The 27144-nt window shown below is 47.5% G+C and overlaps 1 protein-coding gene across 6 annotated transcripts in view; it reads right to left on the bottom strand.

Moving 5' to 3' along the window:
* The window catches only part of GOLIM4 (golgi integral membrane protein 4), a 102717-nt gene extending 76795 nt beyond the window's left edge, over positions 1-25922 (bottom strand). For 4 of the 6 annotated variants that reach the window (XM_038756183.1, XM_038756266.1, XM_038756344.1 and 1 more), the window contains exon 1: positions 25736-25922. In XM_038756183.1, coding sequence (XP_038612111.1) covers positions 25736-25922 — 187 coding nt within the window. The remainder of the gene's footprint in view (positions 1-25735) is intronic. The other 2 variants (XM_038756416.1, XM_038756495.1) reach the window with 1 other exon arrangement.
* Positions 25923-27144: the final 1222 nt, after the last annotated feature.

The following is a 27144-nucleotide window of genomic DNA, read 5'->3' as shown; positions in this document are numbered from 1 at the left end:
GTTCGTGGATCGATAAGTGCCATGGATATAAATGCTCAAGACAGGTGCACATTTGTGGTAGTTCCAGGTCTCACATCCTGTTTTTTTGGAACATTAGTTTAGCGTGAAACTCGATAATGTCTTCACCCTTTCAATAAGACAAAACCAATGATAGACAGTTAAGTAAAACAATTTTGTTTGCATTTGCTTAGACACTAGACAGTGTGGCTCAGTGAAAAGAGCCCGCGCTTGGGCGTCAGAGGTCATGGGTTCTAATCCCGGCTCCACCACTTGTCAGCTGTGTGACTCTGGGCAAATCACTTAACTTCTCTGGGCCTCAGTTACCTCATCTGTAAAATGGGGATTAAGACTGAGCCCCACGTGGGACAACCTGATCCCCTTGTATCCCCCCCGGTGCTTAGAACAGTGCTTGGCACATAGTAAGCACTTAACGAATACTATTATTATTATTATTATTATAGTATTAAGATACCTGCTGATGAAAATCTCACACAAGTGCTTGTGGGGCTGACAGTGGGTCACTATCAAGTGTTAAAAGGGTATTGACTCAAGTCATCCTCATTGACTGCCTTTAAGAAGATTATTATTGTAACATATTTTAAGCACTTACTACGGGCCCAGCACCATACTAAGTACAGGAGTTGATACAAGATAATCAGACCGGACACAGTCCCTGTCCAACATGGGGCTCATCTACTTATTGCATATTCATTCATTCAATCGTACTTATTCAGCGCTTACTGCGTGCAGAGCACTGTACTAAGCGCTTGGGAAGTACAAGTTGGCAACATATAGAGACGGTCCCTACCCAACAGCGGGCTCACAGTCTAGAAGGGGGAGACAGACAACAAAACATATTAACAAAATAAAATAAATAGAATAAATATGTACAAGTAAAATAAATAGAGTAATAAATATGTACAAACATATATACATATATACAGGTGCTGTGGGGAGGGGAAGGAGGTAAGGCCGGTGGGGGTGGGGGGGGGCATGGGGAGGGAGAGGAGGGGGAGAGGAAAGAGGGGGCTCAGTCTGGGAAGGCTTCCTGGAGGTGAGCTCTCAGTAGGGCTTTGAAGGGAGGAAGAGAGCTGGCTTATAATACTGCATATTTCTCAAAAAGTTATCACTGCTTCATTCTTCAAGTTATCTGAGTACCTTTATCTACTAATTCTAAAGAAAACTAAAAACTGATAAGAATAATGGTAAAACGTTTCCCGATCCAACGGAGAAAGCCGCCTATTTCAAAGTAGCGTGGCTCAGAGGAAAGAGCACGGCCTTTGGAGTCAGAGATCATTGGTTCAAATCCCGGTTCCGCCACATCAGCTGTGTGACTTTGGGCAAGTCACAACTTCTCTGGGCCTCAGTTACCTCATCTGTAAAATGGGGATGAAGACTATGAGCCCCCGTAGGACAACCTGATCACCTTGTAGCCTCCCCAGCACTTAGAACAGTGCACATAGTAAGCACTTAATAAATGCCATTATTATTATTATTAAGTCGTATTAAGTCTATGCAACCAAAGGAGATGGGAACAAGCAGCACTGTGAGACCACAATCCTTGCTAGGAGAAACTAAAATAGCCTTATTTAACCTACTTCCTTTTTTCTTTGTTTATGGTATCTGTTAAGTGTTGTGTGTGTGTCAGGCACTGTTCAAAGTGCCAAAGTAGATACAAGGAAATCAGGTTGGATTCAGTCCATGTTCTACGTGGGGCTCATACTCCAAATCCCCATTTTTACAGATGAGGTAACTTAGGCACAGAGAAGTGAAGTGACTTGCCCAAGGTCACGCAACAGTGAAGTTGCAGAGGCAGGATTAGAACCCAGGTCCTTCTGATTCCAAAGCCCGTCTTCTATCCATTAGGCCAAGCTGCTTCCTCACAAAGGTCAGTGAAAGATACCAAAGACTCAGTCTAGGCAAGAAAAGTCCCCTTTCTGCTGTGCTGCTTGGTTGCTTCTCTGGGGACTTCAGGTGGCTCTTGAGGAAGGTTTTCTCTCCCTGGAGGCAGTGGCAGTAAGCTTTCTAATACAGTACAGGGCCAAAAATCAATCTCAATACATAATTCACCATAACTCCGAGATGAGTCATAATTCCTCGTTTGAAAAATTCTATTCTACATTAGTCGGTTAATAGTTACAGGAATAGGAGTCAAAGAGAACTACAGAAGATCTGCCCTTTAAGGGTTTAAACTCTGAGAAGTAGCTTTAAATAAAAAATGCGTAGGTATTGACCCCAATTAGCCATTTTTCAGAAAGCAGGATAGAATTTAAATGCATAAGGCATACAGAATAAGTGTTAAACTATCATAGTTTACTCACTTGTGCAGAAGGTAATTCAATGCCGTGCTTTCAACTTAACGCTAGGACCCAAACACAGGTTAACAGGAATGAGGCAGGCAGAATCATTTACATTGTGGGAACATCACTGCTCACGGAGACGTTCAGAACTTGACATTAGTTTGTAATACATGAATTTATTGCCTCATTATCAGCAATATTTGAGTGTGTAGAACACACACGACAATTAGTGTGTACATGTAGAGCACAACATGAATGCTTGGAGAACCTATGAAAGAACTAATACCTTTCTTTAAAAGGTTTACAATCTGGTGAGGGAAGGCAGGGAGAAAAACTGACAAATAAAACAGTTGATCAATCAACGGTATTTACTGAGTGCTTACAATGTGCAGAGCACTGTAGTAAGAACTAGGGAGACTACAACAGAGTTAAAGCACATGTTCCCTGCCCACAACAAGTTTACACTCTAGAGATAAGAAGAGCATAAGAATAGACAAGAATGACAAAAACAAGTGGATAAACCATTAAGTAAACAAAGAGGTGCCACTGATTTGCAGATACATGTAAAGTTTTTCCTTAACTAATAGCCCTGAGTAATCGTTTGGACATCCTCTTGGAACTGTAAATTGCCTAGGGACATATTTTTAAGGTGTACTTGATGTCCTACAATGTGGATAAAACTTAATAGATGCAGATACTTTCCTTTACAGAAAAGAGTAAGAAAATATCTTAATCGGATTCACAGAACTCTTCATTTTCACCTAAAGGCATATCCAGCAATTTGTGTCAGTTTATGCATCCTATGGGATCAATCATATTTATTGAGCACCGTGTGCAGAGCACTGTGCTAAGCGCTTGGGGGAGGAGTACAATATCACAGAGTTGGCAGACACGTTCCCCGCCCATGACAAGATTTCAATGTAGACGGAAAGTAGTGTTCAATTGTGCCAGCTACCAGCTCTGGTGTTCAACACCATAGGGGTAATTAATCTTTACAAATATTGGGAGTAAAAAATGTAGCAAGCTACTGACCAGCCAAATATCTTAGTAGCCAGGTAAGAGAACTGTGACGACTGCTTTCTTCTAGCATCAGCCTGACAGCTGGTCTTCATTAGAAAGAAAGATTAGAATTTATCACACAGTGGAGAAAGTATACCAATAAGGGAGGCCAAAGACTGTAAGCAAAATGAAAGCAATTCAATTCTAAATTAAAAACATAACGCCTACACGTGGCTGTTCCTGAGATGTGAACAAAAGTTGGGAAGTGGGAAACGCCAAGTGTCTGAAGGAGAAACAGGGTGAAAATCCCAGGACAGTCTTTCACAAGAGAACACGATACCTTCCAGGCTCCATTTCCACGGCTGAACTCAGGGGTTTCTGAGAAATAATAATAGTAATAATAATGATAGCATTTATTATGCGCTTACTATGTGCAAAGCACTGTTCTAAGCGCTGGAGAGGTTACAGGGTGATCAGGTTGTCCCACGGGGGCTCACAGTCTTCACCCTCATTTTCCAGATGAGGTAACTGAGGCCCAGAGAAGTAAAGTGACTTGCCCAAAGTCACACAGCTGACAGTTGGAGGAGCCGGGATTTGAACCCATGACCTCTGACTCCAAAGCCTGGGCTCTTTCCACTGAGCCACTCTGCTTCCCCGACATGACCACCTTTCTAGAGCAAGTTAGGGCTTAAAGTAAAGAAGTCTTTCCATTCCAGAGAAGCAGAAGCAGTGCGGCTCAGTGGAAAGGGCATGGGCTTTGGAGTCAGAGGTCATGGGCTCAAATCCCAGCTCTACCAATTATCAGCTGTGTGACTTTGGGTGGGCATGTCACTTAACTTCTCTGTGCCTCAGTTACCTCATCTGTAAAATGGGGATTAAGACTGAGCCCCCATGGGACAACCTGATCACCTTGTAATAATAATAATAATGACAATGACATTTATTAAGTGCTTACTATGTGCAAAGCACTGTTCTAAGCACTGGGGAGGTTACAAGGTGATCAGGTTGTCCCACAGGGGGCTCACAGTCTTAATCCCCATTTTACAGATGAGGTAACTGAGGCCCAGAGAAGTGAAGTGACTTGCCCAAAGTCACACAGCTCACAAGGGGTGGAGCCAGGATTTGAACCCATGACCTCTGACTCCAAAGCCTGCGCCCTTTCCAGTGAACCATGCTGCTTCTCTGCTTTTTGTAACCTCCCCAGTGCTTAGAACAGTGATGTGCACATAGTAAGTGCTTAATAAATCCCATTATTATTATTATTGTTATTATTATTATTATATTCCAGGCTGCTTCAACAGCACAGGTGACCCTAGAGGGCATTACAGTCTTTTATGCATTGACACAGTAAAGTAAAAGTTTCATGCCAGGGGTGGGAGAGAGATTTATGCCAGCCCACGGTTATGGTAGCCATGGATTCTGCTACCTATACGGTGGAGACAGAGATAGGACAGCCACCTGGAAGAGGATCGGTATAGGATAAAGAAGCAGCATGGCTTAGTGGCAAGAGCACTTAGTGGCTTGGGAGCCACAGGTTGTAGGTTCTAAACCCGGCTCTGCCAACTTATCAGCTGTGTGACTTTGGGCAAGTGACTTAACTTCTCTGTGCCTCAGTCACCTCAACTGTCAAAGGGGATTAAGACTGTGAGCCCCATGTGGGACAACCTGATTACCTCATATCTACCCCAACGCTTAGAACAGTGCTTGATACATAGCGAGCGCTTAACAAATATCATTATTATTACAGGTAACAGGAGTGCTGTCACAATGACGGCACTAATTTAAGTACTATGTGCCACACGCTATAATAAGGACTAATGTGGATATAAGATAATCAGGTTGGACAGAGTCCCTGTCTTACAGGGGGCTCGCAGTCTCAGTAGGAGAGAGAAGCGACCTTGAATTTCCACTTGACAAATGAGGAAGCTGAGGTCCAGGGAAAGTTAAGTGACCTGCCCAAGGTCCTACAGCAGGCAAGCGGCAGAGCCAGGATTAGAGTCCCAATCCTCCAACTCCGAAGCCTGGGTTCCACTAGGCTGCTGGAGAGGCCCAGTCAAGGAGGCAATAGAAAGAAGCAGTATGGCCTTAGTGAATACAGCAAGGCCTGGGACTCAGTAGAACCTGGGTTCTAATCCTGGATCCACCACTTAATAATAATAATAATAATAATAATAATAATGGTATTTGTTAAGTGGTTACTATGTGCAAAGCACTGTTCTAAGCGCTGGGGAGGTTACAGGGTGATCAGGTTGTCCCACGGGGGCTCACAGTCTTCATCCCCATTTTACAGATGAGGTAACTGAAGCTCAGAGAAGTTAAGTGACTTGCCCAAGGTCACACAGCAGACATGTGGCAGGGCCGGAATTCAAACCCATGACCTCTGACTCCACTCTTTCCACTGAGCCACGCTGCTTCCACTTGTCTGCTGTATCACCTTTGGCAAGCCACTTAACGTCTCAAGTCCTCAACTATTTCACCTGTAAAATATCCCCATTTAAAGACTGCGAGCCCTGTATGGGACAGGGACTGCCCAACCTGATTATCTTGCATCTACCCCAGTGATTAGTACAGTGCCTGACCCACAGTAATCACTTGAATACCATTTTTTTAAAAAAGGGGGGGAGGCAAGATGCCCTAGAGCAGAGTTTCAGGCCAGCCAGTCTCCGGCAGACCCAATGACACAGCCCAGAAAGCCAACTCCTGAGATAAAGCAGAAACCTCCTTCAGTCTTTGTCTACTCTCCAGGGCAGAATAATGAGTAGACTGTGAGCCCACTGTTGGGTAGGGACCATCTCTATATGTTGCCAACTTGTACTTCCCAAGCACTTAGTGTAAAGTGCTCTGCACGCAGTAAGCGCTAAATAAATACGATTGAATGAATGAATGACCTCCTGCCAATCACCAGGTTAAAAATATTCACATAAACTGCATTTTCCAATTCCAAATAGCTATTGTTCAAAATCAAGCCTCCTTCTGGCTTCCTGGCAGCTTCCTTGGGCATCCTATTGAGACTTGCCAGGAATCTCACCGCTAATACGGCTCCTCCCTGAAATAACTTCTGCCATTTTACACATAGAAAGGAGAACTTAGATATTTCTAAATAAACTCATCGTTACTCAAACGTGTGCGGATGATGTAAATGATAAATATCATGCAGGAGGATTATTTAGAAATAATATCTTAATGTCCTTATTCAACCTTTAGCAAACTGAAAAATGTACCGCTGAAGCATCTGAGTTTCGATCACATGGCGGTATTCCCTGTGTGCAAAACACAGAACTAAGCACTTGGACAAATACAATAAAAGCAGCATGCATTCATGCTCCTTGTCCTCAAGGAGGGTAGAATTTAAAAGGGAAGACTGACTGACAAAAAACTATTTACAAAGACTATGTGTACAAGGATGTAATTGGCATTTTTTAAAAAAAATTTACAAATACAATGAAAAGGAAGATATAATAGGAAGTACTTCAAGAAGATCAACATGAAGAGAATTATTGAATGTACAAATGAAAAATCCAAAGAGGCGCACCTGAATATGTACGTGTGAGCAAGCACACCCACACACACCCCCCCCACACACACAAAATCAATTACTGGGGATAAGAATAAAACACGTGGAAGGGTGGCTCTTTAGTGAATGCATTCATTTATTCAATCGTATTTATTGAGCGCCTTGTGGGGTCAAAGCCCTGTACTAAGCGTTTGGGAGAGTACAATCAAATGCAACTTGGGTGTGGTAAATTATTCAGAAAAGTCTTCCTGAAGGAGTTGGGATTTTAAGTGGTCTCTGAAGAGAGTGGTGATCGGGCAGATGTGGTGATCAGGGGAAGATTTCCGGGCCAGGAAAATCAGAACAATGACATAAGCAAGGGATTCTAGGAATAATGGAGTGAGATCTAGGTAACAGCCCTAAAGGAAACACCAAGTGCAGCGTCCAGCACACAGTAAGTGATCACTAAGTACCACTGATTGATTGATAAATGAGCCACTATTAAAGGATGGGAAGATCTGAGGCAGAACCTTAAAGTCAATTGTGAGGAGTTTTGGTTTGATGAGGAAAAAAAATGGGAAGCCCCTGGAGGCACAGAAGTAACTTGTACTGACCCTGAAATTCTGCATAACTAGAAAAAGCACAGCATCAGTCGTGCAGAAAGATTCAGAGAGCTAAGAGAAGGATCTGTTTTGCCTTGGGCCAAGATTCACTTAGCAGTAGGCATTGCTAACTTTAGGGGTCACCACAAGTCACTTGAGACTAAGGAAAAGACTCTAAAAGGAAGAAACACCATCATCATTTTCTACTTCAGGTGCATCGTTTTCAGCTACCATTGTATGAATCTGATGCTCTGATTCCAACTAATGGATCTCAGTGCAGTGTCAGGGAAGAGATGGGCACCAACTACGTGCAGAACACTGTACTAGACAAAATCGTTCAATGGCATGTATTAAATGCTTCCTGTAGGCAAAGCGCTGTATGAGGTACTTGTGAGTGTTTCAACAACAATCAGTAAACAGGATCCTTGCCCTAGAATATTTCCCAATCGAATGAGGGGGGCATATGTACAATCCACTCAGTTATCCTCACTTACAAATTTAAGCTTAAAAATGTCACATAAAAAAAATCTGTGCAATCAGTAGGTGAATAAATAAAAGTGCCAAGGGCAATGGTTGAATGGATGTGACACTGGGGAAAAGGGATCTTCAACTGGGAAAGATGCTGAAGGAGGTGGCTATACAGGAGAGCTTTTAGAAGCAGCTTGGCTTAGTGGAAAGAGCAAGGGCCTCAGAGTCAGAAGGACCTGGGTTCTAATCCAGGCTCTTCCACTTGCCTTCTGTGTGATCTTGGACAAGTCATAGCTTCTCGGGTCCTCGATTTCCTCATGTTTAAAATGAGGATTCAATACTTGGTCTCCTTCTTACTTCTATTGTGAGCCCGATGTGAGACAGGGACTGTGTCCAACCTGATTGTAACATAATAATAATAATAATAATAATAATAATAATAATAACAACAATAGCATTTATTAAGTGCTATGTGCAAAGCACTGTTCTAAGTGCTGGGGGCGATACAAGGTGACCAGGTTGTCCCATGGGGGGCTCACAGTTTCCATCCCCATTTTATAGGTGAGGTAACTGAGGCACAGAGAAGTTAAGTGACTTGCCCAAAGTCACACAGCTGACAATTGGCAGAGCTGGGATTCAAACCCATGACCTCTGACTCCAAAGCCCGGGCTATTTCCACTGAGCCACGCTGCTGCTCTACCCCAGCACTCTGTACAGTGTTTGGCAATATAATAAGCACTTAAATACCACAATTATTATTGCTATTTAAGATGAGGAGAGCTGTGGTCTGGCAGATGGGTGTTCCTGGCAGCAGAAAGGATGAGTGTGTGAGATCAGAGGAAGGAATGAAGCACAATGAGAGGGGGAAGCTTCAGAGGAATGAAGAGGCTAGCTGAAATGTAGTGGGTAAAGTTGGATGATAGGTAGAGAGCAAGCTGATGAGTGCTTTAAAACCAATGAGCAGTAGTTTCTGCTAGATGGGGAGAGAAATGGGACGATCACTGAAGGCTTGAGAAGTGGGGAGTTGTGAGCTGAATGTAATTTTAGAAAAGTGAACAGAGTGAAGTACCAATTGGGGAAAGGAGAGTCTAGAGACAACAGATACAAGTGCTTCAACAAAGACTCTTTTCTAGTGAGAGCTAGTCTAGGGGGATCAAAATTAGAAAGCACTTCTTTCATCTCAGAGCACACCAACATTACATACTGAAATTGGTATATCTAAGTTTAGGGATAAAGTTCCACCGAGTGGTGGAATTTAAGCTCTGAGTCAAGCTTGAATAAGCTCTCCACAATTGAATGAAATCACTATTTACAACAGTTGAAGGTATATTCACAAGACGATTCATGATGAGGCTTTCACCATATGTTCAAACCAGTGAGTAATAGTCCTTTAAAAGGAATGGAGCGATTGTAAGCCAGTGATCAGGGGATGGAGAGAAAAGTCCTCTCCAAGAGAAGGGAAACTAATAAATACTGCATATACTTCTTTAGACCCCCAATATATGCTCCTTCCCTCTCTGCTACCCAAGCTCTTGGGAAATTTGTTATATTTTGCTGAAATGGCCTGGATGAGCTTGCAATTTACTGTATCCTGACAGTCTAAAGGAGATCAAAGGACAAAGTCTTTACTGCCAAGCTAGAAGAGATAGCATTTGTCCAACAATAATAATAATTATAAAAGTATTGAAGTAACAATTGGTTGGAGTTCAGGGAAAGAAATGTTTCCCACCTAAACATGTGCATTTGTGCATTGGTGGGGAGGGGGGTGTACACCATATAAAATCAAGTCCAATTTTGAGTGGCAAAGTTACAAAAGTAAATTTTACAGAATTTTTCATCCAAAGCCTTCAAGATAGGACTCGCGTAATCAACTGCTATGACTTTTAATTAAACCTCAGGAAGAAATAAAACGCATAATCTCAGTTCCCTGAGGCAGGGTTTGTAGAACCAGACTCTGTGAGCCGCTAGTGAATCCGAAGGCCCTTCCGCGGTCATTCATTCATTCAATCATATTTACTGAGCGCTTACTGTGTGCAGAGCACTGTACTAAGCATTTGGGAAGTACAAGTTGGCAACATTTAGAGATGGTCCCTACCCAACAACGGGCTCACAGTCTAGAAGGGGGAGACAGACAACAAAACATGTGGACAGGTGTCAAGTCATCAGAATAAATAGAAATAAAGCTGGATGCACATCATTAAGAAAATAAATAGAATAGTACATATGTACAAGTAAAATACAGTAATAAATCTGTACAAGCATATATACAGGTGCTGTGGGGAGGGGAAGGAGGTAGGGTGGGGGCATGGGGAGGAGAGGAAAAAGGGGGCTCAGTCTGGGATGGCCTCCTGGAGAAGGCGAGCTCTCAGTAGGGCTTTGAAGGGAGGAAGAGAGCCAGCTTGGTGGATGTGTGGAGGGAGTGAGTTCCAGGCCAGGGGGATGACGTGGGCCGGGGGTCGACGGCAGGACAGGTGAGAACGAGGCACAGTGAGGAGGTTGGCGACAGAGGAGCGGAGGGTGCGGGCTGGGCTGGAGAAGGGGAGAAGGGAGGAGAGGTAGGAGGGGGCATGAGTGAGGAGTTTTTGCTTGATGCGTAGGTTGACTGGTAGCCACTGGAGAATTTTGAGGAGGGGAGTAACATGCCCAGGGCGTTTCTGCACAGAGATGAAGTATAGACTGAAGTGGGGAGAGCCAGGAGGATGGGAGATCAGAGAGGAGGCCGATGCAGTAATCCAGTCGGGATAGGAGAGAGATTGAACCAGAAAGGTAGCAGTTTGGATGGAGAGGAAATGGCGGATCTTGGCGATGAGGTGGAGGTGAGACCGGCAGGTTTTGGTGACGGATTGGATGTGAAGGGTGAATGAGAGAGCGGAGTCGAGGATGACACCAAGGTTGCGGGCTTGTGAGACAGGAAGGATGGTAGTGCCATCTACAGTGACGGGAAAGTCACTGAGAGGGCAGGGATTGGGAGGGAAGATAAGGAGTTCAGTCTTGGACATGTTGAGTTTTAGATGGCGGGCAGACATCCAAATTGAGATGTCCTGAAGGCAGGAGGAGACCCGAGCCTGAAGGGAGGGTCGGTGGTGCCAAACCTGTGCAGAGACCTCGACTCTTACAGTCATTGAACAACTCCAACTTGTGTGCCAGACGTTGGCATGACATGGCATCCTAGCTGGGGCCGGTTCCTGGCAGTATGGGCTATGTCTGTTGGGCCCCTATGGCCATTTAGGTATTTTCTAAATGGAGATCACTGCCCCTACAACCTGGCAGCACCTCCTTGTTTTCCCCCTACACCCCACTTTTAATCTGCTCTCCCAAATGGGCAGCAGGAGCACAGCTGGGAAGCCGGCACCTTGGTGTGGAGTCAGGGAACTGAACCTTCATTACAACGCTAAAATCCGCCCCATCCTCTCCATCCGAACTGCTACCATGTTAATAATAATAATAATAATAATAGCATTTATTAAACGCTTACTATGTGTAAAGCACTGTTCTAAGCACTGGGGTAGATACAAGGTAATCAAGTTGTCCCATGTGGGGCTCACAGACTTAATCCCCATTTTGCAGATGAGGCAACTGAGGCACAGAGAAGTGACTTACTTGAAGTCACACAGCTGACAAGTGGCGGAGCCGGGATTCGAACCCATGACCTCTGACTCCAAAGCCCGGGCTCTTTCCACTGAGCCACGCTGCTTCTCTACAATCACTCATCCTATCCCACCTAGATTACTGTGTCAGCCTCCTTGCTGACCTCCCAACCTCCTGTCTCTCCCCACTCCAATCCAGACTTCACGCCTCTGCCCGGATCATCTTTCAACAAAAACGTTCAGGACATGTCACCGCCCCCTCCTCAAAAATCAGCACTGGCTGCCTTGCCACCTCTGTTTCAAACAAAAATTCCTCACCATTGGCTTTAGAGCCCTCCATCACCTTGCCCCCTCCTACCTCCGCTTGCTTCTCTCCTTCTACAACCCAGGCCGCATACTTGGCTCCTCTGGTGCTAATCTCGCTGTGCCTGGATCTAGCCTTGCTGCCAACCCCTGGCCCACACCCTGCCTCTGGCCTGGAACGCCCTCCCTCCTCAAATCTGACAGACAATGACTCTCCCCATCCCTTCAAAGCCTTATTGAAGGCACATCTCCTCCAGGAGGCCTTCCAAGACTAAGCCCCACTTTTCATTCATTCATTCATTCAATCGTATTTACTGAGTGCTTACTGTGTGCAGGGCACTGTACTAAGCGCTTGGGAAGTACAAGTCGGTAACATCTAGAGATGGTCCCTACCCAACAACGGGCTCACAGTCTAGAAGGGGGAGACAGACAACGAAACAAAACATGTGGATGGGTGTCAAAATAGTCAGAATAGAATTAAAGCTATATGCACATCATTAACAAAATAAATAGTAAATATATACAAGTAAAATAGAGTAATAAATCTGTACAAATATATATACAGGTGCTGTGGGGAGGGGAAGGAGGTTGGGCGGGGGGGTGGGGAGGAGGAGAGGAAAAAGGGGGCTCAGTCTGGGAAGGCCTCTTGGAGGAGGTGAGCTCTCAGTAGGGCTTTGAAGGGAGGAAGAGAGCTAGCCTTTCCTCATCTCCCACTCCCTTCTGCCTCATCCTGACTTGCTCCCTTTTCTATTCCCTGCCCGCCCCCCAGCCCCCTCCCACAGCACTTATGTATGTAGCTGTAATTTTATTTATTTGTACTGATGTCTATCTCCCCAACTCTAGGCTGCGAGCTCTCTGTGGGCAGGGTATGTCACTGTTTATTGCTGTATTGTACTTTCCCAAGTGTTGAGTACAGTTCTCCACACACAGTAAGCACTTAATAAATGGTTGAGTGAATGAATGAATGAACCTGGTATTGGCAGGGGAAGCTACAGCTCAGCCTCTGAGCCCAAGCAAAGAACCTGGCCATTTCCCCTAGTCCCTGCAAACTGGCACAGCAAATATTTGCCTGTGTGGAGGCCTTGACCATTTGGCAGAGAGGAAAAAGCTAAAAGGGAAGAACTGATGTTACAGAAAGAACAAGGTCATTCAGGTAGTCTTCAAAGAAAGTATGAGGATGACCATTATAAACTCCTCCACTAGGCAGATGGCTTTTTGGAAGCAGGGATCGTGTCTGCAAACTTTAATAATAATAATAATAATGATGGCATTTATTAAGCGCTTACTATGTGCAAAGCACTGTTCCAAGCGCTGGGGAGGTTACAAGGTGATCAGGTTGTCCCACGGGGAGCTCACAATCTAAATCCCCATTTTACAGATGAGGTAATCGAGGCACAGAGAAGTCAAGTGACTTGCCCAAAGTCACACAGCTGACAGTGGGCAGAGCCGGGATTTGAACCCATGAAGTCTGACTCCAAAGCCCGTGCTCTTTCCACTGAGCCACGCTGCTCCTCCAACTTTAGTATATTGTTCTCCTCCAAGCACTTAGTACAGTGCCCTGCCCCCAGGAAGTGCTCAATAAATATCAGCTTGATTAGCAAAGGTAACAAATCATTCATGGCCTAGAGAGCTTCTTACATAAACACAGACTACATTCCATTACCGAGGGTGGTAGGATTGGTAGTAGAAGGATTGGCAGGGCTACCATTTATTGAACTTCCCCTTGGTGCGGTGCACTGGACTAGACACTCGGGAAGTGCAGAAGTGACGCTGCTGGCGGAAGTGTACTTTCACAACAATCAGAGAGGCCTCACAAACAGATGTGGCGGAGTCACACAGTTCTGGGTCTTGGATTTGACCCCTTACATGCCACCTTGTAATCACACCCCACTCCGGTTCTTCTTTCAATCAATCCATCGTATTTGAGTGCTTACTGTGCGCACAGCACTGTACTATGCGCTTGGGAGAGTACACTATAACAGAGTGGGTAGACACGATCCCCGCCCAGAATGAGTTTACAATCTAGGCCCAAATCCCCCGGCCCCAGGCTCACAGCCACCCAACCCCTCCTCAGTCATGAAGGCCTCCTCTCCCCTTATCCAAACCCGACAAACTGTAGTCCGGTGCAGCCTGTGGAACGGCTGTCCCGTCGTGGGCAGAATCCCCTTCAGATTCGGCCTGTGCCCAACCCACTCACTGCTCCCCTTGCCATCACACTAAAACCTGGCTCTCAATCAATCGATCAGTCAGTAGTATCTATTGAGTGTTCACTTGAAGGGGCCTCATCTTCGCCCACTCCCCATGACTCACTGGGAGATAACCGCCTGCTTCTTGCCCTCCCTCTTCCCATTCTACTTTAGCACAATCCCACCCGAGCCATTCCTTGTTTTTTCCTTTGAAGGCTTATCAACTGTGACCGCCCGGCAAACTCAAAGCCTTATGGAAAGTACATGTCCTCCAAGAGGTCTTCCCTGACTAAGCCCTCGTTTCCTCTTTTCCCATCCCTTTTTGTGTCACCCTGGCCCTCCCTGGACCTCAAAGCACTCATGTACAGATCTGGAAATTACTTATATTAATGTCTGTCTCCCCCTCTAGTGTGTAAGTTCGTTGTGGGCAGATAACGGGTCTACTAACCTGTTGCACTGCATTCCCCAATCACTTAGTACACTGCTCTGCACACAGTAGGTGCCCAATAAATATGACTGACTGATTTCTGCCATCTATAACCATTACTAGTTTCATTATCTACTTTCCCTCCTAGATTTTGATGTCCCTCACCTTTCTTCTCTCCTCCAACCCTATATTAATCCTTGGGAATTTAAAATAAAAATAATAATTGTGGCATTTGTTAAGCGCTTACTATGTGCCATGCACTAAGTCATGGGTTCAAATCCTGATTCCGCCACTTGTCAGTTGTGTGACTCTGGGCAAGTCACTTCACTTCTCTGGGCCTCAGTTCCCTCGACTGTCAAATGGAGACTAAGACTGTAAGCCCTGCGTGGGACAACCTGATCACCTTGTATCTACCCCAGTGCTTAGAACAGTGCTTGGCACATAGTAAGCACTTAACAAATACCATCATATACATATATATATATATATATATATATATATATATATATATATATGTGTGTGTGTCTACATTTATACACACACACACACATATATATATATACACACACACACACACACCACACACACTAAGCGCTGCGGTGGATACAAGCAAATCGGGTTGGACACAGTCCCTGTCCCATTTGGGGCTCACAGTCTCAATCTCCATTCATTCATTCAATCGTATTTATTGAGCGCTTACTGTGTGCAGAGCACTGTACTAAGCGCTTGGGAAGAACAAATTGGCAACATATAGAGACGGTGCCTACCCAACAGTGGGCCCACAGTCTATGAATAGCATTTATAAAGCGCTTACTATGTGCAAAGCACTGTTCTAAGCGCTGGGGAGGTTACAAGATGAACAGGTTGTCCCCACATGGGGCTCACAGCCTTCATCCCCATTTTACAGATGAGGTCTCTGAGGCCCAGAGAAGTGAAGTGACTTGCCCAAAGTCACATAGCTGGCAAGCGGTGGAGCTGGGATTTGAACCCATGACCTCTGACTCCAAAGCCCGGGCTCTTTCCACTGAGCCACGCTGCTTCCACTGGTGATGTCACCAGGGCTCTGAAGAGTAGGGGCAGGAAGTTCCCAGATGTTCATTCAATTCAAACATATTTTTTGAGCGCTTACTGTGTGCAGAGCACTGTACTAAAGGGCAGGAAGTTCCCTGCAGATGGGAGCGTGCGAGTTAGACGGCGGCAGCAGCCAGGGAGACGAAAGCAAGTCCCAGTGAGCAGGACGCTTTAACTCCTTACTTTACAGATGAGGGAACTGAGGCCCTGAGAAGTGAAGTGACTTGCTCAAGGTCACACAGCAAACAAGTGGTGGGGCCAGGATTAGAATCCATGACCTTCTGACTCCCAGGACTGTGCTCTATCCACTAAGCCATGCCGTCTCTCTACGTGGATATCCCTCATCACTTCCCGGACACCTTCTTCTCACTCCTCCGCTCCACTGACCTTCTACCTCCCACCTCATGTCACCCACTCTCCAGCTCGGCCACAAACTTGATTTCATCATCTCGAATCACTGATGACTGCACATTCTCTAAACTCACCAATGATAAATCGTTAATTTATTCCATTCTCTGGCCACCACCTTCCTTAGCTGTCTTTTCTCTCAATTCCTCCTCCCCTCAAAGCTGCCCTCTCCAACAGAGACCTCCAATCTCTTGACCTCATTTCCCAGACCAACATTCCCCGCTGAAGCTCCCTCCCCAACTTCTCTCCCGAGGCACAAATCCATGCCTTTAATACCATCCTTTCCTCCAAACTCAACTCTCTCTTTCCGCTGTCCCACTCGCTGTGCCATTCTCAGCTCCGTCACCACGACAGTACAGTTATTCTGCTCCTTTGCTTGGACCGTTGCGTGCTATAGGCAGAAATCCAGACTCCAGGGCAACTCTGTCCTCCTAAATTCATCTTCAGCTGCTCTGACTCTGTCCTCTCACTGCCTAGCCATATTACTTCTCCTGCATGGATCACCCATACCAAATACTCACAACTTTTCCACTCCCTCCTCAAAATGTTAGCGATCCAACCATTCCAGCACTGTGTGGTGGATCCAGCACGAGCCCGGCAGTCAGGAGGTCATGGGTTCTAATCCTGGCTCTGACTGTTGTCTGTTGTCATTTAACTTCCCTGTGCCTCAGCTAAGTTCTGCAAAAAATGGAGATTAAAAATGTGAACACCTTGCAAGACATGGACTGTGTCCAACCTGATTATTTTGTATGTACCCCAGGGCTTAGTACAGTGTCTGGCACAGAGCAAATGCTCATGTAGTTTAAAAATAAAAAAAGAATGGCAATTGGGAGAGTTCAACAGCAGTAATATCACCGCACTCTAGAAACCCACATCTCATGGGTAGGAACATAGGCAAAAATGATTTAGAAAGAGTGGGAATGGGAAGAAAAAAAAAAGGGCATATGGGGAAGTAGTAGTTCAACTGCATCAGACGAAAATAGCCAAATAATTGGATGTATAAGTAAAATCATATAGTGGTGTTGAGCAGAAGAATGAAATATAGCTCCTTGTGTTCAGGGAACACGTCCACCAACTCATATTGTACTTTCCCAAGCGCTTAGTACAATGCTCTGCACACAATAAGCACTTTGATAAATACAACTGACTGACGTAAGCACCATGGGTGGTACTGGTTTACATGTCTGAGGCACTGCGTATTTATTAGAAAAAGCCTCACAGGGTAGGTGGAGATTTAGGAGGGCCTTGAAGAGTGGGAAGCTGGGGAATTCTGGCAGATTTTATGGGAGAGATTTCTTGGCCAGGGCAATAGTGGGAACAGGATTCAGAGACTGAATTAAGCAGGACACAGCTAGGATGGGACCTTGGAAGAAGGGAACTGTGGGATCTGGGATTAAGATAATAATAATTTTGGCATTTGTTCAAGGGCTTACTATGTGCCAAGCACTGTACTTAGCATGGAGTACATGGAAAATATCGTAGGAGGGAGAACAGGCACTGAATCCCCAATTTGCAGAGGAGGGAACTGAGAGACAAAGAAGTTAAATGAACTCACCCAAGGTCACACGGCAGGTATGTGGTGAAGGCTGAATTAGAACCCAGGACCTCTGGCTCCCAGTTCCATGCTGTTTTCACTAGACCACGAACGTTTGAACAATAACTTATTCTTGTTAATAATAATAATTGTTGTCTCAAGTGCTTACTATATGCCGAGTACTGTAGTAAATGCTGGGGCAGACAGAAGATAATTGGGTCCCGCAGTCTAAGTACTGAATCCCCATTTTGCAAATCAGGGAAACTGAGGTACAAAGTTACTTGAGCAAAGGCACACAACAGGTGAGTGGAGTAGCCAATTTCAGAACCCAGGCCCGTGCTATTTCCATTAGGCCACGCGGTTTCTCTTTTGAAGTCAATAGGAAGAAGTTTCTGACTGATGTGGAGAGAGATGGGTAGCCAGTGGAGGTTCTTGAGGGGTCTGGATGTGTTCCAAGTGATGCATTAGAAAGATTTTTGTGCAGCAGAGTGGAGTGGGAAACAACGTGACTTAGTGGATAGAGCACGGGCCCGGGAGACCTGTAACCTTGGGCAAGTTTCAACTTCTCTGGGCCTCAGTTATCTCATCTGCAAAAAGGGGATTAAGAGTGAGAGCCCCACGAGGGACAGGGACTGTGCCCAATCTGATTATCTTGTATCTACCCTAGCACATAGAACAGTGCTTGGCACACAGTAAGGGCTTAACAAGTACCATAATTATTATTATTATTAGCGTAAACTGCAGAAGGAGACAAAGGAGGAGACTGATAAGACGCCTGATAACAGTCTCAGAGCGATATGACAAGAAGGGAGCCAGCCTGGTGGCTATTTGGGTAGAGAGGAAGAAGTGAATCTGTGAAATGTTATAGAGGAAAAACTGAGGAGTTTTAGCAGTCGAACATTTTCACAGTCATACTGTGACGATTGTTGCAGGTCCAGAAGTCATGAGGCAATAAGGGGAGACAAAAAAACAAATTAAAGCTGAAATTTAAATTCTCTCCTGATTTGAACATTTCAAACTGACTGACAAATCATTACTTTTTCTCTTCCCGGACTTAGAAATAAATCTAAAGTAACATCAGATCGCTTAAACAAAAATAAATGGAAAAGAGGAAAAATGGGGTAAAAATTCACTTTATTAATAATAATAACGATAGTGGCATTTAAGCACTTACTAGGTGCCAGGCAGTGTATTAAGTGCTGGGATCGATACAATCAATCGTATTTATTGAGCGCTTACTGTGTGCAGAGCACTGTACTCAGCACTTGGGAAGTACAAGTTGGCAACATATAGAGACAGTCCTTACCCAACAGTGGGCTCACAGTCTCAAAGGGGGAGACAGAGAACAAAACCAAACATACTAACAAAATAAAATAAATAGAACAGATATGTACAGTAAGATAAATAAACAGAGTAATAAACATGTACAAACATATATACATATATACAGGTGCTGTGGGGAAGGGAAGGAGGTAAGGCAGGGGGGATGGAGAGGGGGATGAGGAGGAGAGGAAGGAGGGGGCTCAGTGTGGGAAGGCCTCCTGGAGGAGGTGAGCTCTCAGTAGGGTCTTGAAGGGAGGAAGAGAGCTAGCTTGGCAGATGGGCAGAGGGAGGGCATTCCAGGCCAGGGGGAGGACGTGGGCAGGGGGTCGACGGCGGGAGAGGCGAGAACAAGGCCCGGTAAGGAGATTAGCGGCAGAGGAGCGGAGGGTGCGGGCTGGGCTGGAGAAGGAGAGAAGGGAGGTGAGGTAGGAGGGGGCGAGGGGATGGACAGCCTTGAAGCCCAGGGTGAGGCTTCAAGTCCCTGTCCTACATTCTTAATCCCCATTTGACAGATGAGGTAACAGGCCCAAAGTGAAGTGACTTGCACCAGGGCACCAGCAGACAAGTGGCAGAGCCAGAATTAGAACCCACATCCTTCTGACTCCCGGGGCCATGCTCTATCCACTCAGCCACGCTGCTTCTCCAAATCCAGAACGGCCAACAGGGAGGAATCACTTTAACAGCTCAGTTGGACATCATGCTGATAGCAACCAAAGATATCTTCCAACCACTTGAGTTAATTTAAGAAAGAATATTTTTTTCTTTTTCTGCTTTCAAAACCAAAACAGAGAAAAAAAAAAATTGTGGGAAAGCAGAATTTTGAAAGTGCCCTTTCACTGAAGTGGGGTCAGTCTCTACATCCTCATCTCATTTCTGCCAGATTTCAAGTTCCACAAGCGGACCTACAATGAACTTAAGACTTTCCCATCATTTTCCAGGGGGAAATTTCTAGGACAACCGTTGATGTTTCAAGAGAATCACTTCAGCACTGGCAGTGGCATCACACTGGATGGGAAAGGAGCAGCTGACTGACTACAGCTCCACACATCTCATGGGCCAAACTAAGTTACAAAAACAAAAACAGAAGCAAATATGTTTTCCTTACATAGGTTTTTCTATGGCCCATGGCTAGATCTAATGAGCTGATCTGCCTAGTGGAAAACCTTGGGCCCAGGAATCAGGAGACCTAGCTTCTGATTCTGGCTCGGCCACTTCGATCGACAGGACTTTCTGAGCATTTACTCTGGGCAGAGTGCTGTATTTGAGCGCTTTGGGAGAATACCACAGTTAGTACTATGAGTCCTGTCCTCAGCGGGATGAATGGCACTAAAATAATTTAGAGATGGGAGGAAGCAGGAGAAGGAGCTGTTTCTATGAATCAGACCTTCAAGTGATAGAGTAAGATGAGACGATAACACCGTGGTTGGTTTTGGTTACTCCTATTCCTCTGTGGCCCGGAGGAGATGTGATTTCAGGTCTTTAGCCAGAATGGAGAAGCACCAACCGCAACGATTTTATTTCCAAAAAAGCAACATTGCGGCAATCCAGTTCTACCGGAGTTTTCACTATTAGACACCATGTCCCCCCAGTTTTCACAAATGCAGCACTGCCTGAGCAGAATTACGAGACTCAAAATTTGAAACAGTTCCATGACTAACATAAAAACATACTATACGTTATATAACGATATATCTATGATGCAGTACAGTGAAACCTCCTTGAAGAAACTTTCACAAATCAAAACTTTCCATGTGATTGTTTTCTTCGGGTCTGGGTCTCTGCACAAAAAGCCTTATACAAAGAATTACTATAAAACAACCCTCCAGTGGATACCTTTTCCATTATACCTAGGTCCATATCAAGTCAGCTCTATATCTGATTTGCCGAAGAGTATATACAAAGAATCACAGCTATTCACAGATAAAAGAGAATACACAGCGGTGACAAAAATCCTTCAGGCTATGAAGTTCCAAACCTGTGGAATGGAAAGCCAAAACGGCTTCGGGCTCAGAAAGACTTGCCCTTTTGTTTGTTCACTGGTTCATGGCTTAGTTATTAATTTGGCAGTTGCATTTTAGTCAGGCTGGGCACAACAACCTTTTAATACGGGCTCCGTGGAGACGCAGCTGAAGCAAACTGAAAATGACACCTCCCAAGGCTAAGGAAAACTGCCCGATGAAGATGGAAAAGTACTGATCTGCGATGAGAGGAGGCCCGAATGCTGTTTCAGCTTTGCCTTTATCCCTCTTAAAATCGGACTCCAGTTTTGTGGCCTCTGCACCCCAGGATATTTTGAGAACGGAAGATTGACGCGAAAGAACTTTGGACCTATTAAAACTGGAAAGCCTGGGACTGTCCGACGGGCAGGTACACGTACGCGCAAACGTGAACTGGAAATCTGACCATTTTCTGGTTCATTCGCCCCACGAATCACTTGGACAGACTATCAACAAATCAAAAAATTACACAATCGAATGATCTGAAGCACAACCTTCATGGAACAAAGTTAATCAGATAGTTTCCCCTTTTCTGTGTGCAAGGCAAACCCAACTATTAAATGTTTGTGGACTTTGTGATTCCCTGTAGAAAGATGTTCCTCCACAGACCCCGGTTGTTTGTACGTATTTATTACTCTATTTATTTATTTATTTATTTTACTTGTACATATCTATTCTATTTATTTTATTTTGTTAGTATGTTTGGTTTTGTTCTCTGTCTCCCCCTTTTAGACTGTGAGCCCACTGTTGGGTAGGGACCGTCTCTATATGTTGCCAATTTGTACTTCCCAATCGCTTAGTACAGTGCTCTGCACATAGTAAGCGCTCAATAAATACGATTGATGATGATGATGATGACCTGCGATATCAACTAGCGTGGTCCGAAACACTTTAAAGCAGGGATGACTGCTCTTCTCCGCATCGGTTTCAAGTGCTCTCTGCCAAGAACACCCCTAAAGCATCTGGGGATTCTTGAGAGCCAAATATGCTCCTCCTCAGAAACACATCAAACAATAGTATGTACTGAGCGCTTACTGTGGGCAGAGCACTGAGCTAAGCGTTTGGGAGAGTACAATATAACAGAATTGTTATATTCTCTGCCGATGCATTCCCCGCCGACAAAAAGTTTACAATCTACAGGGACATTAATGCATCAGTGGGTATGTACTGAGCGCTTGCTGTATGAAGAGCACTGCGCTAAGCACTTGGGAGAATACAATATAACAGGGGTTGGTGGACACGCTCTCTGCCCACGACAAGCTTATGGACTAGAGAGAGCGCTTAGTACAGTGCTCTGCACACAGTAAGCGCTCAATAAATACGACTGATTGAGAGAGATTAAATCAATGGTATTTTCTGAGTGCTTACCGTGTGCAGAGCACTGCACTAAGCGCTTGGGAGAGTACAATATAACCGAGCTGGTACACACATTCCCACAACAAGCTTACAGTCTAGAGGGAGGTTAATCAACGGTATTTATTGCGCGCAAAGCACTGCGCTGAGCAACTGGGAGGGTCCAATGTAACAGAGCCAGCAGACACCTTCCCTGCCCACAACGAGCTTGCAATTTAGAGAGGCATTAATCAATCAACTATTTAATCAATCGAAATATCAAGTATTTACTGAGCAGTTACTATGTGCAGAGGAGAGTTCTGTGCTTAGCGCTCGGGAGAGTCCAATATAGCAGTCGGTAGACATGTTCCCTACCCACAAGAAGCTTACGTTCTAGAGGGAAGTTACATTCAGAGAAGCAGCGTGGCTCAGGGGAAAGAGCCCGGGCTTGGGAGTCAGAGGTCATGGGTTCAAATCCCGGCCGCACCGCTTGTCAGCTGCGTGACTTTGTTCAAGTCACTTCACCTCTCTGTGCCTCAGTTACCTCATCTGCCAAATGGGGATCAAGACTGTGAGCCCCACATGGGACAACCTGATCACCCTGCATACTCCCCAGCGATTAGAACAGTGCTTTGTACATAGTAAGCGCTTAAATACCAAAATTATTGTCAATCTATCAGTGGCATTTACTGAGCAGTTATTGTGTGCAGAGTCTTGTGCTAAGCACTTGGGCGAGTCCGATATAGCAGAATTGCTGGACACATTCCCCGCCCAAGAGAAGCTCACAATCTAGGGCAGCCTGAAGCAGCGTGGCTTAGAGTGGAAAGAGCCCGGGCTTGGGAGTCGGAGGACGTGGGTTCTAATCCCAGCTCTGCCACACGTCTGCTGTGTGACCATGGGCAAGTCACTTAACTTCTCTGTGCCTCAGATCCCTCATCTGGAAAATGGGGATTAAGGCTGTGAGTCCCACGTGGGACAACTTGATTACCTCGTGTCTACCCCAGCGCTTAGAACACTGCTTGGCACAGAGTAAGCAACAAATACAGTCTTTTAGACTGTGAGCCCACTGTTGGGTAGGGACTGTCTCCATATGTTGCCAACTTGTACTTCCCAAGCGCTTAGTACAGTGCTCTGCACACAGTAAGCGCTCAATAAATACGATTGATGATGATACCGTAATAATAATAATAATAATAATAGAGGGAAATCAATCAATCAGTAGTATTTCCTGAGCGGTTAGTGTGCGCAGAGTACTGTGCTAATGGGAGAGTACAATACAGCAAAGTTGCTGGACACGTCTGCCCACTAGAAGCTTACATTCTAGGTGGAAATCAATCAATCAGTGGTATTTCCTGAGCGGTTACTGTGTGCAGAGGACTGTGCTAAGGGCTTAGGAGAGTCCAATATAGCAGAGTTCCTGGACACGTTGCCTGCCCACGAGGAGCTTCCCTTCTAGACTGTGAGCCCACTGTTGGGTAGGGAACGTCTCTATATGTTGCCAACTTGTACTTCCCAAGCACTTAGTACAATGCTGTGCACACAGTAAGCACTCAATACGACTGAATGAATATTAAGCGCTTGGGAGAATCCAATATAGTGGAGTTGCTGGATATGTTGCCTACCCACAAGAAGCTTACATTCTAAAGCGAAATCAATCAATCAGTAGTATTTCCTGAGCGGTTACTGTGTGCAGAGGACTGTGCTAAGGGCTTAGGAGAGTCCAATATAGCAGAGTTCCTGGACACGTTGCCTGCCCACGAGGAGCTTCCCTTCTAGACTGTGAGCCCACTGTTGGGTAGGGAACGTCTCTATATGTTGCCAACTTGTACTTCCCAAGCGCTTAGTACAATGCTGTGCACACAGTAAGCACTCAATACGACTGAATGAATATTAAGCGCTTGGGAGAATCCAATATAGTGGAGTTGCTGGATATGTTGCCTACCCACAAGAAGCTTACATTCTAAAGCGAAATCAATCAATCAGTAGTATTTCCTGAGCGGTTACGGTGTGCAGAGGACTGTGCTAAGGGCTTAGGAGAGTCCAATATAGCAGAGTTCCTGGACACGTTGCCTGCCCACGAGGAGCTTCCCTTCTAGACTGTGAGCCCACTGTTGGGTAGGGAACGTCTCTATATGTTGCCAACTTGTACTTCCCAAGCGCTTAGTACAATGCTGTGCACACAGTAAGCACTCAATACGACTGAATGAATATTAAGCGCTTGGGAGAATCCAATATAGTGGAGTTGCTGGATATGTTGCCTACCCACAAGAAGCTTACATTCTAAAGCGAAATCAATCAATCAGTAGTATTTCCTGAGCGGTTACGGTGTGCAGAAGACTGTGCTAAGGGCTTAGGAGAGTCCAATATAGCAGAGGTGCTGGACACGTTGCCTGCCCACGAGGAGCTTACATTCTAGAGGGAAATCAATCAATCAATGACACTGATTGGTTGGGATGAAGAAAACGGTTTCCAGCGGTAGACTTGGAGGTCAGAGTTTGCAAGGGAGCTTCATCCTGGCCCTTGACCCCTGAGCCCCAGGCCCAGTCCCTGTCTCTTGCCCCCTGCCCCCGGGTCCAGCCCCCTGCCTCCTGTCCCCTGCCCCCAGGCCCATTCCTCCAATTTTTATTGGGCACTTACTGTGTGCAGAGCACTGTACTTAGCGCTTGGGAAGTACAAGTTGGCAACATATACAGACGGTCCCTACCCAACAGGGGGCTCATAGTCTAGAAGGGGGAGTCGGACAACAAAACATATTAACAAAATAAAATAAAAATAGAATAGTAAATACGTACAAGTAAAATAGAGTAATAAGTATGTACAAACATATATATACATATATACAGGTGCTGTGGGGAAGGGAGGGGGAGGAGGGGGAGAGGAAGGAGGGGGGGCTCAGTGTGGGAAGGCCTCCTGGAGGAGGTGAGCTCTCAGCAGGGCCCTGAAGAAGGGAGGAAGAGAGCTAGCTTGGCGGATGTGCAGAGGGAGGGCATTCCAGGGCAGGGGGCCCAGCCCCCAGCCCAGCCCCTGTCTCTTGCCCCCTGCCCCCAGTCTCTTGCCCCCCGCCCCTAGGTCCTGCCCCTGTCTCTTGCCCCCCCGCCCCCAGGCCCAGCCCCCTCCAGGTCCAGCCCATTGCCCCCAGGCCCAGCCCCCTGCCCCCACCCTCCTGCCCCCTGCCCCCAGCCCCAGCCCCTGCCCCTAGGCCCCTGCCCCCAGTCTCTTGCCCCCTGCCCCTAGGCCCCTGCCCCCAGTCTCTTGCCCCCTGCCCCTAGCCCCCTGCCCCCAGTCGTCTCTTGCCCCCCTGCCCCTAGGCCCCTGCCCCCAGTCTCTTGCCCCCTGCCCCTAGCCCCCTGCCCCCAGTCGTCTCTTGCCCCCTGCCCCTAGGCCCCTGCCCCCAGTCTCTTGCCCCCTGCCCCTAGCCCCCTGCCCCCAGTCGTCTCTTGCCCCCTGCCCCTAGCCCCCTGCCCCCAGTCGTCTCTTGCCCCCTGCCCCCAGCCCCTAGGCCCCTGCCCCCAGTCTCTTGCCCCCTGCCCCCAGCCCCAGCCCCAAGGCCCCTGCCCCCAGCCTCTTGCCCCCTGCCCCCAGACCCTGCCCCAGTCTCTTGCCCCCTGCCCCTGTCTCTTGCCCCCTGTCCCCAGCCCCAGCCCCAGCCCCTAGCCCCCTGCCCCCATCCTCCTGCCCCCCGCCCCCCGATCCCCCCGGCCGTACCTTGCAGCTGGGCGGAGAGGGAGTCCTGGTGCTGCTGGTACTTGAGGGCCACGGCCTGGGCCTGGCGCAGCTGGGCCTGCAGCTCCCAGTGGAGCATGGCGCCGTAGAGGAAGCCGAGCAGCAGGCTGACCAGCACCACCGTCTGCACGATGCGCTTCTGCTTTCGGGACCACATCCCCGGGCCCATGGCACCCGGGACCCCCCACCCCGGGACCCCCCCCCTCCGGGACCCCGGGACCCCCCCCCTCCCCCGGGCTCAGCCCGCGGCGCGGGGCTCAGCGCGGACCGAGGCGGGCGGCGCCATGGGGGCGGGAGCCCGGGACGGGAGCCCCGGCAGGGACGCTCAGCACGCTCCCCTCCGCTCCCCTTCGCTCCCCTCCGCGCTACCTACTCAGCACCTCCAAAGGGCGGGGCCCCGGAGGAGGAGCAGGAGGCGGGCGGGCGGCCGGGACCCGCAGGGCAGGGCAGGGCAGGGCAGGGCAGGGCAGGGCAGGGCAGGGCAGGGCCGGACCGGTCCGCTCTGCTCCCGCTCCCGCTGCCTCCGCCGGTGCCGCGGCCCCGCAGCCAACTTACGTGTCAGGGCGGGCGGGCGGAGGGCGGGGGGGGGGGGGGGGCGGTGTCCCCGGCGCCATTCCGGGAGGCGGGACTCCCGCGCCGCCCGCCGCGCTCATTGGCCCGGGCCGGGACCGACCCCGCCCCTCGGGGGCCTGCCCCCGCCCCCATTGGCCGCACCCCCTGTCCGTCCGTCCGTCCGGCCGCCGGGACCCGCCCCTCCCGCCGCCCCTCCTTCCTCTCCTCCCCCCCTCCCTCCCGCCCCCGCGGCTCCTTCTCCTTTCTCTCCTCCTCCTCCTCCTTCTCCCCTTCTTCTCCTCCCCCTTGTCTCCCCCTCTTCTTCTTCTCCCCCTGCTTCTCCTTTCTCCCCGTCCTTCTTCTCCTTTCTCTCCTCCCCTTCTTCCTCTCCGGCTCCTTCTTTTCTTTTCTCTTCTCTCTCTGCTCCCCCTCCGCATCCTTTCTCTCCTCCTCCCCTTCTCCTTCTCCCCCTTCTCCCTTCTCTCCTCCCCTTCTCCTTCTCCCCCTTCTCCCTTCTCTCCTCCCCTTCTTCTTCTCCCCCCTCCTTCTCCTCTCCCCCCTCCTTCTCCCCTCCCCTTCTTCTTCTCCCGCCTCCTTCTTCTTTCTCTCCTCCCCTTCTTCCTCTTCCGCTCCTTCTCTTTTCCATCTGCTCCCCCTTCCTCTCCTTTCTCTCTTCCTCCCCTTCTTCTCCTCCCCCTTCCTCTCCTTTCTCTCCTCCTCCCCTTCTTCTCCCCCCCCCCTTCTCCCTCCTCTCCTCCCCTTTTTCTTCTCCCCCTTCTCCCTTCTCCTCTCCCCTCCCCTTCTTCATCTCTGGCTCCTTCTCTTTTCCCTCTGCTCCC

This window comes from Tachyglossus aculeatus, chromosome 1, assembly GCF_015852505.1.
Source record: "Tachyglossus aculeatus isolate mTacAcu1 chromosome 1, mTacAcu1.pri, whole genome shotgun sequence".
Classification (NCBI taxonomy): domain Eukaryota; kingdom Metazoa; phylum Chordata; class Mammalia; order Monotremata; family Tachyglossidae; genus Tachyglossus; species Tachyglossus aculeatus.
This window is presented reverse-complemented; position numbering and strand designations above follow the sequence as displayed.